The following is a 15308-nucleotide window of genomic DNA, read 5'->3' as shown; positions in this document are numbered from 1 at the left end:
ACCTCTGTGCTTCCCGCTTGACTATTCACTTCAGAGTCATCTATTAACGAAATATCTGTAAGGTAAGAGGGACTGAAATCCGGTCTGAAACCACCAGTCACCCCCTCATTATTTCAGCAGTGTTTCCTTCAGCCTGCTGGAAGGCACAAAATGGAGCAAGGCAATTACAAGGCTGGACCCGAACTTCACTTGAAATTATACATATACCCATTCCTGTTAAAACACAGCTGCCTGGGAGGCGGTGCAGGATGCACAATACCTAGCAAAAAACACTTGGATGTGCACAACTGTGTGTGGTGACAGTGGGCTCTAGTCAAGGTCGTTGTTCTTGAGTGTTCTTCCCTTAAACTCACTGTTGGGCCCCTGATTCCCTGTAGGCTTCCTCCTACTGTATAACACATGTTTTTGTTAGTAATCCCCATGGTTTCAGCAAGCTGCCATTCAAAAACTATTTCGGCTGGCCTAAATTTGTTGGTTTTGTTTTGTTTTGTGTTTTTTTATTATTGTTTTTATTTTTATTTAACTTGGCAGTATCTGGGATTTTCTATATTTCTTGTTTGGCCATAACCTATACTTTTTGAAGGATGTCTTTTTACTTCTAAATGTCTTCTCTGCTCAGCTGTTTAACTGTGCCAGACTTGGAGATTATTTTTTTATTGTTAGCATATTCTGAGTGATGGCATATTTAAAGCTTTAAATACAGGGTCTCAATGTCATTGCAAGCGTTTTATCCTTTCATTAGCCACTTTCAAATTCTTCTTAATTACTCTCCTGACTTTTAAACTTATTCCCTTCTGAAGAAAAATATACTCATCTGCCTTTTAAGTTACTTTGCATTGCAGTGTACTATTTTGTTAATTTTTCCTCTCCTGCAGCACTATTGAATTTGAGCACATTGTGTTCATTACGACAAAGCGACTGTTCACTATTACGTTTCGAACTCCCTTCTATGTACTGCTCGTGACTAAATCAAGAGCTCATCCTCCACTTGACTCCTCTGAGTGGTCATTCTAAGAACTAATCATTTAACAGGGCTAAAAATACAGTCTCTGCATCACTCTTTGACATGGTATCTACCTGGTCTATATGAGGGTAATTAATATCTCCCATTATCACTACATTTTCTCTCCAGACAACCTCTTAAAGTCCTTCAGCTGTTTTTCATTCCACTATCCTAATCAGGTGCTTAATAGTATATGCTCTGCACTGCTTAGACACATGTCAATATGTAACGGATCTCTGGTAGTTTAAACAAAATCCCAGGATATTTTTTTTTCTTTTCCTCAATTTTTTTCTTTTTGTCCCCATTTTTATTCATTTTCTTTTTTTTTTTTTTTTAATTTTTCCCTCTCATGTTTTCTCTTTATCTTTCTGGAAATACTGGACAAATACTGTGCTAGTAGCCCAAATCATTTTCTGTGGCTTCACATCTTGAGATGCTGCTCTGGCAATCATATTCCTACTGAAATGAGATAAATTCTTACATTAGCTTGTGTTTTTGGTTGTTGTTGTTGCTTTTTTAAAAAATAAAATTCACATGTTCAGTGTCTATCTCTGGGCTTTGCTCCATGAAAATGTCTTTCTTCACCAGCTCCTTTTTCAGCTTGCTGATTGTACATTTGTAACTGAAAAGAAAACTTCTGTCACCTTGGAGAAGGGCACAGATATTTTCTAGCTGCATGTGTTCCCCCATCTTCTGGAACGGGAAGAAGCATTTTATGTTCCTTGCTGGTTAAGGTGAGCTTACTCTGTATAAAGACATTCAGCTTTTTACACCCATACTGGAGTTCTTGCCAGGGTGATGGGTATGGTAATCATTCCCTAATTTCTTCAATCTCAATTCAGAAACTGGCCCTACATTTGTCACTTTTCACTTCTCGATTACCAAGGCCAGTTTAAGCAGAAGGTTGTATACTGCATCAAATAATTCAGTGATTTCATATCTGAAAGGCTTTAAAGTTCTTGGGCAAATGCTATCACAATTAGTCATTTGTCACTGAGCCTCCAGCACCTCCCTCATGCCTTTGCAGTGACCACAAACACATTTAACATTGAGAATAGTTTTGAACGTGGCTGTGAGTGCAAGTCACCAATGTCTGAAGCCATTCTTGAGCGCTGCCTGTATCTTTGTACTGTATCAGGCTTGGGGCTCTTTCATGAGCAACTTTAAGTTCTCGAATCTTAGCATCCTTCTTTTTGGGGACACCACACCTGTCAGGTTGCAGGTGTGGAAAGTTTGTGAGGTGCAACGGTCTGCTCCCTTTGCCTCTCTCCTAGGATGCACCAAGCCTTCCTCTGAGCTACTTGTATGCTTGGTTGAGTTAATGTTTTGTTGTTTCCTGGTTCTGTAGCATTTATGGTTTTGGCCGAGCTCCTTAATGAACTGATGCCCACAAGACTGTGCCATCACCCTGCTAAGAGCTTCGGAACTATACAACTATTGCCACCATTCTTGCAAATTCCACTGAATCAGACCAAAGTTGTTTAAGTTCCTGCAAACTTCCTGACATTTGGCAGTGGCACAGAAGAAAAACAGATGACCCTCTCCCCTTGAGTGGGGCAAAAGCAGAACCCAGGAGGTATCTGTTCCTTTAGCAGCAAAATGTCTCATCTGACACACACGTGCATGACCAACTGTGCTGTCTTGTGTGAAAATCAGTGTTGTGCAGAGGAGGTACACTTAGTACGTGCAAGGGACAGTGGCACTGAAACAAAGCACATGGAACTGAACTGAATCGGCTTTTCTTTGGGTCATGGTACGTGCCAGATGCAGCCCCAGCCTAAGGAAAAGATATCCTGCGATCTCCTGCTTTGCTTTGCTTTGCTTTACTAAGAGCAGTTGTAAAACCCTGCGGACATACCCAGGAAAAATAATCAATGTTGTATTAATCAGCAACACTCTTCTTGAGGGTTTTGTCTGTATTTGTTTGGATTTGGAGGGCGATCGTGTGTAAATGAAGGGCTTTATTTATCATCTTCCTGCAGTATCCTCGTTCTTGAGTTTCTGTTTGTTTTTAAACCCATCCTGAGACTCTTGAAGGTATAGCATTATCTACATTTAGCCTCTGCTTAAAGACAAAAGAACTATCCAGAGTCATATTTGCTGCAGACAGGTTGGCTCTTCCAGCTCTATCCTGGTTTCAGGTGAATGTTTCCTTATCCCCTCTAAACAGTTGCATGTTGACCTAGTGTTCACCTTGCTGCATGCACCCTTCCCTTTATTACAAAGGTGATTTTTTCTAGTCCATTTATTCAACCGTCCAGCTTTCCTGTTCCTCTAATGGGGATAAACTCCCTGCTGTAAACCCCAGATTATTCCTGTCTACCTTCCAAATCTATTGCTTTCTATTTACATTAATATTACAATAACTGACAACACATTGTCTTGTGCACTGAAATCCATCCTCAACTTAATGAATATCTCCTTTGCTTTCAGGCTAATCGCCTGTCCGTCTCTAGTGAAGCTGCTATTGCACGTGACACTAAAACTCTCTGAAAAAGGGATCTGATTTCTTCCCTCTTCACCCATCCTATGTGCACTCCGTGGTGCTTTGCAGACTACTGCCCAGCAGTGTAAATCACAATGTTTCCGTTCCCACTCTCTGCAGATCGTGGCATCCATCCCTCTGTGCTGTCCTCGACTGCCGCTTGTCTGCCAGTCTCAGCTCTCGCAGGATTGTGTAGGAGCAGCTGTATCCGTAACATCGAAACATGGCCCACAAGCTTTGCTTGGCTGGAGTGACTTCTGGGAGTGACTTTTGCTGCACAGCAAATGCGGAATGCCTTGACAAAGGTTAATCACAGAATCACAGAGTGTTTGGGGTTGGAAGGGACCTCGGTGGGTCATCTAGTCCAACCCCCCTGCCGAAGCAGGGTCACCTACAGCAGGCTGCACAGGACCTTGTCCAGGCGAGGCTTGAATATCTCCAGAGAAGGAGACTCCACAACCTCCCTGGGCAGCCTGGGCCAGGGCTCCGTCACCCTCAGAGGGAAGAAGTTCTTCCTCATATCCAGACGGAACTTCCTGTGCCCCAGTTTGTGCCCATTGCCCCTTGTCCTGTTGCTGGGCACCAGTGAAAAGAGCTTGGCCCCATCCTCCTGACACCCAGCCTTGAGATATTTGTAAGCATTTATGAGGTCCCTTCACAGCCTTCTCTTCTTCAGGCTGAACAAGCCCACCTCCCTCAGCCTTTCCTCGTAGGAGAGATGCTCCGGTCCCCTCACCATCCTCGTAGCCCTCCGCTGGACTCTCTCCAGTAGCTCCTCATCTTTCTTGAACTGGGGAGCCCAGAACTGGACACAGTACTCCAGATGGGGCCTCACTAGGGCAGTGTAGAGGGGAAGGAGAACCTCCCTCGACCTACTGGCCACGCTACTCCTAATGCACCCCAGGATCCCATTGGCCTTCTTGGCAGCCAGGGCACACTGCTGGCTCACAGTCAACCTGTTTGGCGTGCCAGGGTCAGGGGTGAGATTGACAGCCCAGCTCAAGTGTGTCTATACCAATGCACGTAGCATGGGCAATAAACAGGAGGAGCTGGAAGCCATTATAACAGCAGGACAGCTACGACTTGGTTGCCATCACAGAAACATGGTGGGACAGCTCGCATGACTGGCATGCTGTCATGGATAGCTATAGACTCTTTAGGAAAGACAGGCCAACAAGGAGAGGTGGTGGAGTTGCTCTATATGTGAAGGAGCAACTGGAATGCATTGAGCTTTTCCTGGGAGCAGATGAAGAAGGAGTTGAGAGCTTATGGGTTAGAATTAAGAGACAGCCTCATATGGGTGATGTTATTGTGGGTGTGTGCTACAGGCCACCTGACCAGGAGGAGGAAGTTGACAAAACCCTGGGCTCGTCCCTAGTGAGCTGGGCTATGACCCCTTCCCCCTTCGAACCTAGTTTAAAGCCCTCTCAATGAGCCCCGCCAGCTCATGGCCAAGAATCCTTTTTCCCCTTTGAGATGGCTGCACTCCTTCTGTCGCCAGCAGGCCTGGTGCTGTGTACACCTCCCCATGACCAAAGAAGCCCAAATTCGACTGATGGCACCAGTCCCTGAGCCACCTGTTAATCAGGTGAGTTTTCCTGCCCCTTTCAGTGCTGTTCCCTGCCACTGATGGGATCGAGGAAAACACCACCCGTGTCCCTGATCCCTCAACCAGTCGCCCCAGTGCCCTGAAGTCCCTTTTGATGGCCTTGGGACTTCTCTCTGCTATCTTGTCCCCGCCAACCTGCATTACCAAGAGGGGGTAATAATCAGAAGGCCGCACCAGACCAGGTTGTTTTTTAGCAACATCCCTAACCCAGGCCCCAGGGAGGCAGCAGACTTCCCTGTGGGATGGGTACAGTCAGCATATCGGGCCCTCTGTTCCCCTCAGAAGGGAATCACTTATGACAATTACCCTCCTTTTTTTCTTAGCTGAGGCAGTCGTAACACATGGGGCTGACTGACTTGTCCTAGGCAACCCCCTGGATGGAGCTTCACCCACATCCTCTGTGGCCGGTCCCTCACATTCCAGGGCCCCGTATACTGTTGCTTAAGGGCAACTGGGCAGGTGAGGGAGGCCGGGAGGGGATTCGTTTGCCATCCCGAGCAGGGGCCCATTTTCGTTCCCCCCATCTCTTAGGTCCCCTCTTTCTGCTCGGTGGCAAGAGGGTAGGGGGTTCTCTGCTTCTCATGGAGCCGCCTCCTGCTGCCTTGGCCTCAAAGATGGATTAATTTTGTGTCTCTTCCCATTCACTTGGGTAGACTTTCCAAACTGCAGTGTTGTCTCCTTGGCCTGTGATCAGTCATGGCCTCCTCTATGATGTCACTTTTTTTTTCCTTGGAATTAAGAAAATGTACCTTGTTTGGTTTTGTTTCGGTGTAGGATGGAGTACACACATTTGTGTGAGCTCCTCCCTGCAATGGGCCTGGGACAAGCATTCAGTCTTAGCTTGCATTATTTTAACTTTGTAATCCCAGGTTTGCTGCAGGGAACAGTCCTGTCCTGGCAAGAAACTGAGAAGATAATATCTCTCTCTCGTTACTATAAAACATTTAACAAAGGCAATATATTGGAATTATGCCACATTCCTCAGAAGAAGGTACGTTTCTCCTTAACCTTCAGTGAGGTCTCATTTATTGCTTTACTTGATGGGACGTAGTCACGTTTGGCTCTGCTTGGCTGGGGGCTCCCCAGAGGACTGGGTCGCTTGCTTCCTCATTCAAAAGCTCACAGTGTGCGGACAGAAGCAGAGTTTGTGTGATATGCTGAGTATAATTTGCTGATGACTGGCAGAGGGTTACAAAACTGAATCCCTGCCTTCTCACTCTGTCTTTGTTTGTACTTGTGATTCAATGCTGCCTTCCTCAGACTGCGGTACCTCACATTTCCACTGGGCAGATTTCCTTCTCACCTTTCCCTGCTTCCCAGGACACCTCTCCACAGCAGGAGCTCTGCCTGATCTGGGCTCTCCCTCCTGCACGTGAGGTGCTACCCTAGGGAGGAGTCCCAGCCTCCTTGTCTGGGGACCATGACAAAGGCTGGCCGAACCCTGGGAAGCTGCAACACCGTCCATGCGCTCTTTTGGACCCTGCCTCTGCGGGGACCCATCGCTCACCCGTAGGTTTGCGTGCACTCGGCAGTGTGCTGCTGCATGCAGCAGGCCTGCAGAACAGTGTTTCGCCGGTATATCCACTTAAGAAAGAGCACAGTCCGAGGCTGCCTGTGCAAGTCTCACTTCACTGCAGCTGGCCCGTTTTGTTCAGACATCTGCTGTGCTTATGGAGAAGGTGCCACCTTCAGAACGGGGTTGCTGCGAGCACCAAACACACAGGAGCCACTCTCTTGCAAATCAGCAGTTTACAGTCCATCCCCTTCTCCCATTTCTGTGTATTCGCACTGAGGGACCAGAGAGGCAGGCAGTTTACAGGGCAAGGGGGTAAATCATGCTTCCCCTGAATCCCATAAAAGCCACGTGATTTCATGAGGCCATTTTTTATTCTCGCTACTTCCCTGCTTCTGGCATCTGTGGGGCTGGATTGGTACTGGGCGTGGTGCAAGACCGGGTGAGAAGACCCATTTCTGCTCTAATGTCTTTCTGAATATTGTCTGTTCTATGGCAAAATGGATGTTGGAGAGACTTGCTGTAGAATCTGCCTTGAAAGTCTTACCTCTGAGATGCCAGGCCCTGCTCCGTGTTAAGTGAAATTGTCTGCAGCTCATTAACATCAAAGCATTTTCTTCACTGGTCTGGGCAGCTCAGTAGTAACCAGCAGATGAACCAGAGTACAGCTATGCTCTCCACTAAGCCTTGCCTGCAAACAATTAACATCAAAGGGGAGCCACTGTGAAACAGGGGAAAAACAACGTTCCCACTGCAGCAAGCCTCATGGCTGGTGGGGGGAGAAGGGGGAGGCTGAAGCTCTGTCCCACCTAGAGGGTTTGTGCTGAGACGTTTGCAGGAGCAATCAGAGGAATGGCTGCTGGGGCCTGCTGACAGTGTTGGCCAAGAAAATGGTGGCTCCACTTTGGTTTGAACAAAACTGCCCGGTGGTGTTGGTGGCAGCATGGTGCAAGCTCTGCTGAGTCAGACCCGGTCCAGCCTAATTCTGGGATTGAGTCAGATCTGCTGTCACCTTGGTATGTTCGTGATTGCTCACCTCTCTGTCGCTCCTGCTGGGTCTCCTGAGGTCGGTCCCACTGTTCTTTACACCTTTCTTCCCCATCCCTCTGAACACAGAAGTTTTGGCTAGCGATTCCAGGTGTTGCTGCCCTTTTTTTAAGTGGACCTTGACCCTCTGTTTGCCCTTCCCCACAGGAGGCTTGTGGAATTAAACCATTTTTTAGGTTACAGGACTGTTCCCTTCCTCTAGCTCTCAAGTACTTTCTCCTGCTTTATATACTGGATACTCTGGTTCATGCTTTCCTCATCCTCTTCCTCTCTGCTTTGGCAGTGGGTAAGAAATCCAAATTGTTGGTATTTATCACGCTAACGGTCTGTGATTAGCCCGAGGCGGGGGGGGAGGGGAATCAGGGTTTGGAAAATGACTTCATTCTGATCTGTGTCCCAGCCAGCGATCAGAAGCTTTTTGTAGGTGCTGCACCAGCACAGAATAGAAATGTGGTGCTATCTCAGAGTTTGCTATCTAAACATCGGTCTAGGAACAGGGGATTGCAAAAAAGAGAACACTAAAACTGGAACTCTCTATTAATAATCACCAAGGGTCAAGATTAGAGATAGTATAACCACAGCGAGATGTGCCAGCCAGCGCACGCTTCCTTCCTGCTAGCTCTGCCGTGGGAGTGCTAACCTCCAGCCACGGGCAGATGGTAGAGCCGCAGGGCATAGCCAAAACAGTTAAAGCCACCAAGGCTCATGAGTAAAAGTTGTAAGATGCGGCTTTCAGGCAAGGTACTTTCTCCAGAGGGCAGGCGCGCTTTGTGGGAAAGCAGACTTAATTCTGTCCACGCTTGCTCAAGAAAAGTGTGTTCAAAACTGATCAGGTGCACTGAAGGACAGCTAACACCATCTGGGCAATAGTCAAACTGTCGCAGAATGAGGAACCATGAAAATTTCACTTGTCCACCCTAGAAAAAGCAGGGCCACACAGAGGCTGCGCAGAGAATTGTGTCAGGGAAAGGCTGGGCGCAAAAGGTGCTGAAAAGAACACTTCAGCACCAACTGGGCTTAAGCGGATTGGGGCCACTGGTGTGTTAGGAATGGGTCTGCAGCCACTGGAGCAGGGAAATTTGGGGGCAGCCTCCTGAAAGGAGTTAATGGGAGCTAGAAACCAAACTTGCTCTGAAATGGAGATTGATAAATTTAAGAACGGCATCAGTTGCCTGTCACAGCAGGGATGCAAACTGAGTGCAGAAGAAACAAGAAGATAGTAACACCTTGACAGCCATTAGCCATGCTGCCAGCAAGCTCACCACCACAAAGTTTATTTTGTGGGCATCGGAGCAAGAGAAGAATCTTGCTAGGAAGAATTTGCAGGAAGGCTCTCCTGAAGACCACAGTGGGCAGGCACTAGTCCTGGTGTATCTGGACCGATAAGGTCAGCAACCATTATCCTCCCTAGCAGCTTGTACACCCGCTGTTCCAGCTACCATCCAGACTGCAGACAGAAGTTCCCTGCTGGAGTCTAGAGCATTCGTGTTGCAGTCCTTTTGTTTAGATCATCTACCTCTCGGGGAAGAAGTACTTGTGTGGTTAGTACAGCGCCTAACAGACTTCTGAACTGGCTCCAGCAAGAGGCATGTCTGGGCTTTAAGCAGAAGGAAGATTCCCCACTGCCAACACAAGGACCCTGGAAATGAAGACATGTAGACTCCAGTGGCTCATCACACTGAAAAAGGAGTGGAATGAAGACTGGGATATCACCAACAACAGGAGTGAGGGGCAGCTAAGGGATCATTCCTGAGCAGAGGTGCTTGAAGGATTTTCCTGCTGTTGGTAGCCGAGAAATTCTCCACAGTTTGTGATTTCTGTTGCTTCTTTCCACCTCTAATGGCTCTGAAACCAGGGCTGGGATTCCCTAGTCACTAAGCCTGTCTGCTCCACTCACAAAAACAAGCTTCACATTGCCCTCTTCAGAAGAAAGCTGGATCTTGAAATGGGATTTTGCCTCTTGCTACTCTGGTTGCTGCCCACTCTAGGAAGTTCCACCTCCTACAGTTACAAACCATCTTCTGACCTTCTCCACAAGGATATTAAAAGACAATTAATAATCTGTCCTTATGCTATCATTTGCTACCATTTGGCTTTGGATAGCTCTGTCCCTTCCTTGAAATTTAAACCCTTTCCCCACTGGAGCTTCCCTGCTACGCTGACAGAGCAATCACACCTTGGTTTTGCTTTCCTTTTGCTGGGTGAGCCAAATCGAGCTGTCTTGGTCTCCTTTTGTAGGACAGGCTCACTGGTTGCCTACCGACGTGCACCAAGAGCCTGCTCTGTGCCCCTTGTAGTTCCTTTTGAACAGGGTGGCTGGCATACTAGCTGCAACTGCACCTGAACAGCAGCATAAGCACTTCTCCAGCTCCAAAGGAAATATCTTATCTGGGACATCCCACGACCCTACATCTGCATGCAGCCAGCTTTGACCTCTCCGCCTTTCAAACTCCCTAATAGTGTGTAGCTTCGCAAGGTGAGGGTAATGGCTCCGGTGGTTAGGGTGGGGGAATAAAGGCCGCAGCTCCTGGGTTTCGATTCTGGCCTTGCTGCAGGATTTGAGGTAAGACACTTCATCCTTCTGAGCTCATCCCCAAGGATGCAGAAGGGTGGGGCCGATGTTCTCCTGCACAGGCAGCATGCTCTACCACCCCTGTCGACATGCTCACCGCTTGCCATCAGAAATGGTGTTATTGCACCATCAACCCCCTTGCTTCGTCTGAGCTCACGCTGGAGGGAGGTCTTTGCTCTTGTGATGTGAGGCCGAAGGATAAATTGTCACACCTGGAACACAAGAGGCGGCTGTGTCAGCCACTGCGGGGTCAGATGGCCTCTGCCATTGCAGGCAAGCATCTCGCCTTTTCACCAAGGCCACCAATGGACCCCGTGATTTCAGCTATGCCAGGAGTGGGCGAGGAGATTTCAACCCTTCCTGACAGAAAAATATGTGGCCCCTCAGGGGTGGGATGTCCCCTCGAGCGCAGTGATCCCCCTGGGCTGCAACATCCCCTCAGGGGTGAGATGTTCCCTCGGGCTCAGTGACCCCTCTGGCGTGCGAATTCCCCTCAGGGGAGGGATGGCTGCTCAGGGACGATGTCCCCTCAGGGGTGGAATGTCCCCTCGGGGGTGAGATGTCCCCTCAAGCGCAGTGACCCCTCTGGCGTGCGACATCCCCTCAGGGGAGGGATGGCTGCTCAGGGGACGATGTCCCCTCAGAGGCGAGATGTCCCCCCTCGGGCTCAGTGACCCCCCTGGGGTGCGACATCCCCTCAGGGTGGGATGGCTGCTCAGGACGCTGTCCCCTCAGCGGCGGGACCGCGGCTCGGGGTGCGGCTGCCGCCGGGGCGGGGTCCAGCCCGCGCGGCCTCGCTGCCTGACGGAAAGCGGCGGCGGGGGACGGGACAGCGCCCCCCGGCGGGGGGGTGCGGCGGCGCCGCACGTGCGGACAGGTGACGGGCGGCGGGGGAGGACTGGTGGGGCGGGCTATGCCGCGCAGGCGCGGGGCGTGGCGCGTCCCGGCGGCGCCTGCGTGGCGCGGCGAGGCGGGCGCTGACGGCGGGTGGGCGTGGCGCGGCGCGGCGCGCGGCCCTTCCTTCCCGTCCCTGCCCCCCCGGCCGTGCCCACCGCCGCCCCCACCCCCGCCCGCCGCCCAGAAGATGGCGAGCCCGTGCGGGCGGCAGCAGTGCTCCATCGAGAGGCGCGGCGTCCGCCACCAGCTCGATTCGTGGCGACACAAGCTCATTCACTGTGTAGGTGAGGGACGGCGGCGCGGCGGGGAGGCCGGGCCGGGCCCCACGGCGGCGGCGGGGGGGGGGGGGGGGGAGGCTGAGCGGGGAGGGGGGGGCGCCGTGAGGCGAGCGGCGCCGCGGCCTGCGGGCCCGCCCCCCGCCCTGCGCCGCCGTGAGGCGAGCGGCGCCGGGCCGGGCCCCGCCCTTTGCCGGGGAGGGAGCCGGGGGGGGGGGGGTCCTGCCCTGCCCTTTTGTGCGGCCCCTGTCAGCGCCGCGCCCGCTCCTCCCCGCCCGGCCCGGCCGCGGCCTCTTCAAACTTGTTTACGGCGGGGCCGGGGCCGCGCCCGCCGGCGGGGAGCGGCCCGTCTGTCACTGCCCATCCGCCGCGGCGGGAGCCCAGGCGGACCCGGCCCGCCTGCCCCCGGCCCGCCGCCCTGAGGCGAGGCGGGAGGCCGCGGAGCCGCGCCGGCGGGGGGACTCGGGGGGGGGGCAAGCGTGGTGGCGGGCCCTGCGGAAAGTTGTGGATCGGGGTGCCGGATTGACGGCGTGAATCCGGAGCGGGGCCGCGGGGGTTAAAAGGATGTGTGATTGCTTTTCTCTTCTCCCCCCCCCTCCACCTTCCCCCCCCCCCCCCCCGCCTTGTGCGCGTTTGTTGTTATGCAGGCTCCTTGCAATGGAATATTTGGGGTTTTTGAAAATGAAGGCCCCGATGCCCTTTCATCTCGAATAACTTTTTCCATTCAAAATACAGATTTTGCCTTTTTCTCTTTCCCTAGTGAGAAATTGAGGCCTTTTCTGCAGGTCCTGGCACACACATAAACACCAGCTCTAGGCCAGTAATTCGGTGGGTGTCTGCAAAGACAGTAAAATAGGTTTGACAACAGCAGACTGTGAACTTCCAGAGCAATCTTAAAAATCTCTAACCAGATTCTAACAAGATCTCTTCTTGTTTGGCCTCGTGCTTTTAACTGAGCGCAAATCCTCGCTTTATTTTTAAATATGCAAATATGGCCATAATCTACCAGTGACTGCTCAGCGTAGGTAATCTGTAATAACATTCACAGATTCACTTTAGTTCCTTGTGTGCAGAGTTAAACCTCTTATTGTCAGTTAGCTCAACATCCTAGTTCATTATCAGGGATGTGAAACACCATTTTTGGTTACACCGGGAGCTGTAACTGCTGCTATATATATTTTTGGCTTTGTCTAAATGTTTTAAGTTTCTGCAATATAAGAGCATGTGCTAGATGCTTGTTAACACCAGATTAATACAAGCAATTAACTTGTTTTAAGCATAAAATTATTCAAGGGCAGTACATTGCTGGGAAACTTGGACTCTGCATGAAAGTGCTGGGTTTTCTTTCCAGCCAATTAGTGATGCTTCTAGATCCAGTCTATGGGGTTTTATTTTGATTCTAGCTTTGCTATGTTAGGAACACATTGTTGCCTTCCACCTCTGCTTGAACTGGATTTATTTCACTTCTGTCTCCTTTTCTCATCTCATCTTACATTGGCTGCTGGGGATCACCTGTTCTAGTGCTTTCTGATCTCCCTACTTGCAGCGTATCATTTTTTCCTCTCAGTCCCTGCTTCTTTGTCGTTGGGTCCTTCAGTCCTCCAGAGGAGCTGTCCTGCTGCTCAGAGTTTGATCAGATAGCTGTGAGGAGTAAATTGTGGGGGGGAAGAGAGTTTCAAAGCTGCTGTTGAAGATCTTTTGTTGGGGTGAAGTGCAAGAATTGTATCTATTCGTTATACTGCTCTTTGGGAAGATATTGCGTAGCTAGAGGAGTTTGTGTTATCTACAGACTCAAGGAAAACAGTACGTTATTAAAGTTCTTAGCAACCCTAAGTGCTAAAACTTGCAACAAGCACTGCCACCTCCGCCACCCCCATTTATACACACCCTGTTCCACTTCCCTAAAGCCATGTAAATTGCTAGCTCCTGGAGAAGTTACTTTCTCCTCCGTCCCTTCCATATATCTTCCTCATCCCTAAATTTGATACACGTTTTGTTCCTCCAAAAGATTTCCCTCTGTGAAAGTCCCTCTGTGTGTGTTTAACAAAAGATACTGTACACACTGTTAAGCACAGAGTTGATTGGGATTTTTTGGAGGTAAAGTACAAAACCATATTTAAAAAAAGAATAAAGTCCAAAGTGTAACAGTGCTATGTGACTTTTATCTTGATGGCACGATGTCATAAATAGTTTCAACCTCAAATTGATCAGCTTTATGAGATCTCGGGACCTGCCCTGTTCCTAGTATCAAACTTGCATAAATCGTTGGGTCGTATAAACGTGTAAATTGTTACCTTTTTTTGTTTATTGCAGTAACCCAGGATGTCCAGCTGAAATTATGCTGTGATCTTAACCCCTTGCCCCAAATGCATCTCTGTTGTCTTTTTAAGTGAGTTTTGACAATGTTAGTTGAGATTTGGAAATTGACCTGTTAAATGATGTAACATTGTTTCACCTTGGTTGTCTTTAAGAATTTGTCCCTGTAAGAAATACTGATAGTTAAATATGAGGAAGCAGAGTATGGGAAAATCCTTCTTTTCACTTCGGAATACTCGCTCATATTTAGTTCTGAAAGTAAGTCTGAGGTGTGTGGGATTCTCTGTGTTAGCATCATTCCCTGAAAACTCATTCTAACACCACACAGTGTGATATTCAGCAAAAATAAAGTCTGTGGTTTGAACTAGTGCATTTGGCAATAAAAATGGCTTAAGTAATTCACTTTTGCCTCTTGTTTCTTGCTTCTGCAATAGACCGCTCTGTTGGACTGTGGCTTCATGACAGACTGTCAAACTAAGCTTGTGCTCTCCAGGGGAGCAAAAACGCAGGAGGACTGAAGGACCACCTTTGCCCACAGGGAACCAGTTCAGGGGAGCTATGCTAGCAGAAGACATCATCTTTTGGAGAGAGCAGAATAACTTTCTGCTAGTGTAGCTCCCTAAACTGGCTCACTGTCGGGTCAAGCAGATACCTGTGGTAGCACAAGGGAGAGGGTGAGAACGCGGAGCTGGTTGAAAGAGGAAGAGTAAGAACGCAGCAGCAGAGATACACATCATCTTGCACTGTCACAGAGTTGCACCTTTGGTTGTGTCAGCACAGCTTTTTGTGGGGCATAGCTAAGGGAACTGATCTGGCTTAAACCTTCCTTCCTCGTCGTGCATTTGAAGCCTCTCTTCTGGGGGAGCGAGGTGGTGTGGCTGGTGGGGGACAGGTCTGTGAGCAGCGCTGCTGACGCGGTGATGCAATCGAGGGAGCAGCCTGCTGTGGCCTGGAGGTGGAGGGAGGTGTGGAGAAGGGGCATGGGAGCTCTCTTTGCAGTGAGATGCGTTGGGTTGTTGAACCACAGCGTAGGAGGGTAGTTGGGAGGGGCGTGCAGTGTCTTGATGCCCTGGTAGGAGTTTGATTCTAGAGGCTTGATACACCAGATGATAACTGTTTGATGCTGTATATGTCTCTGTACCAAGCTTGAGTATTAGCGTCTTTCTCAGTGGCCAAAAGCAGATGCCTAGAGACAAATATATGTGATGGGTTTGTTGTTTGTTGGTTTAGGTGTTTTTTTTTTTCCCCTCCCCCTCTCTCCCAGCCTCCAGTCACTTGCTGTTCAGGCACTTGCTGAATTGGAAATGGTTGATGAGATCAGATCAGCTAAGGAATGGGGAATTTGAGGGAGGAGAGAACCCACAGATCCCTGAAACCCTCCTGACACCTTTTATCTAGGCAGTAATAGCATTACAATGCTGTGTGGTTACTGGAGTGATAGTTTGAGGTGGTCGCGTGCATTTCTCCTAGCTGGTGATGCTTGGCCCTTTGTTAAATATTAGCTGTACTCTTACAGACTCCCTGACTGAATTACAGCCTGTGCTGGGGGGGTGGGGCAGGGAGGGAGCGTATTCGTTCTCTTCAGCGGCAA

The 15308-nt window shown here is 49.6% G+C and overlaps 1 protein-coding gene across 4 annotated transcripts in view; it reads left to right on the top strand.

Annotated features, from left to right (window-relative positions):
• Positions 1 to 11279: 11279 nt before the first annotated feature.
• LCOR (ligand dependent nuclear receptor corepressor) overlaps positions 11280 to 15308 on the top strand; it is an 88227-nt gene continuing 84198 nt past the window's right edge. For 2 of the 4 annotated variants that reach the window (XM_075423573.1, XM_075423574.1), the window contains exon 1: positions 11280 to 11406. In XM_075423573.1, the coding sequence (XP_075279688.1) occupies positions 11314 to 11406 (93 nt within the window). In that variant the 5' untranslated portion in view covers positions 11280 to 11313. Of the gene's footprint in view, positions 11411 to 15308 lie in introns of all 4 variants that reach the window. The other 2 variants (XM_075423572.1, XM_075423575.1) reach the window with 1 other exon arrangement.

This window comes from Opisthocomus hoazin, chromosome 6 (genome assembly GCF_030867145.1).
Source record: "Opisthocomus hoazin isolate bOpiHoa1 chromosome 6, bOpiHoa1.hap1, whole genome shotgun sequence".
Classification (NCBI taxonomy): Eukaryota; Metazoa; Chordata; class Aves; order Opisthocomiformes; family Opisthocomidae; genus Opisthocomus; species Opisthocomus hoazin.
This window is presented reverse-complemented; position numbering and strand designations above follow the sequence as displayed.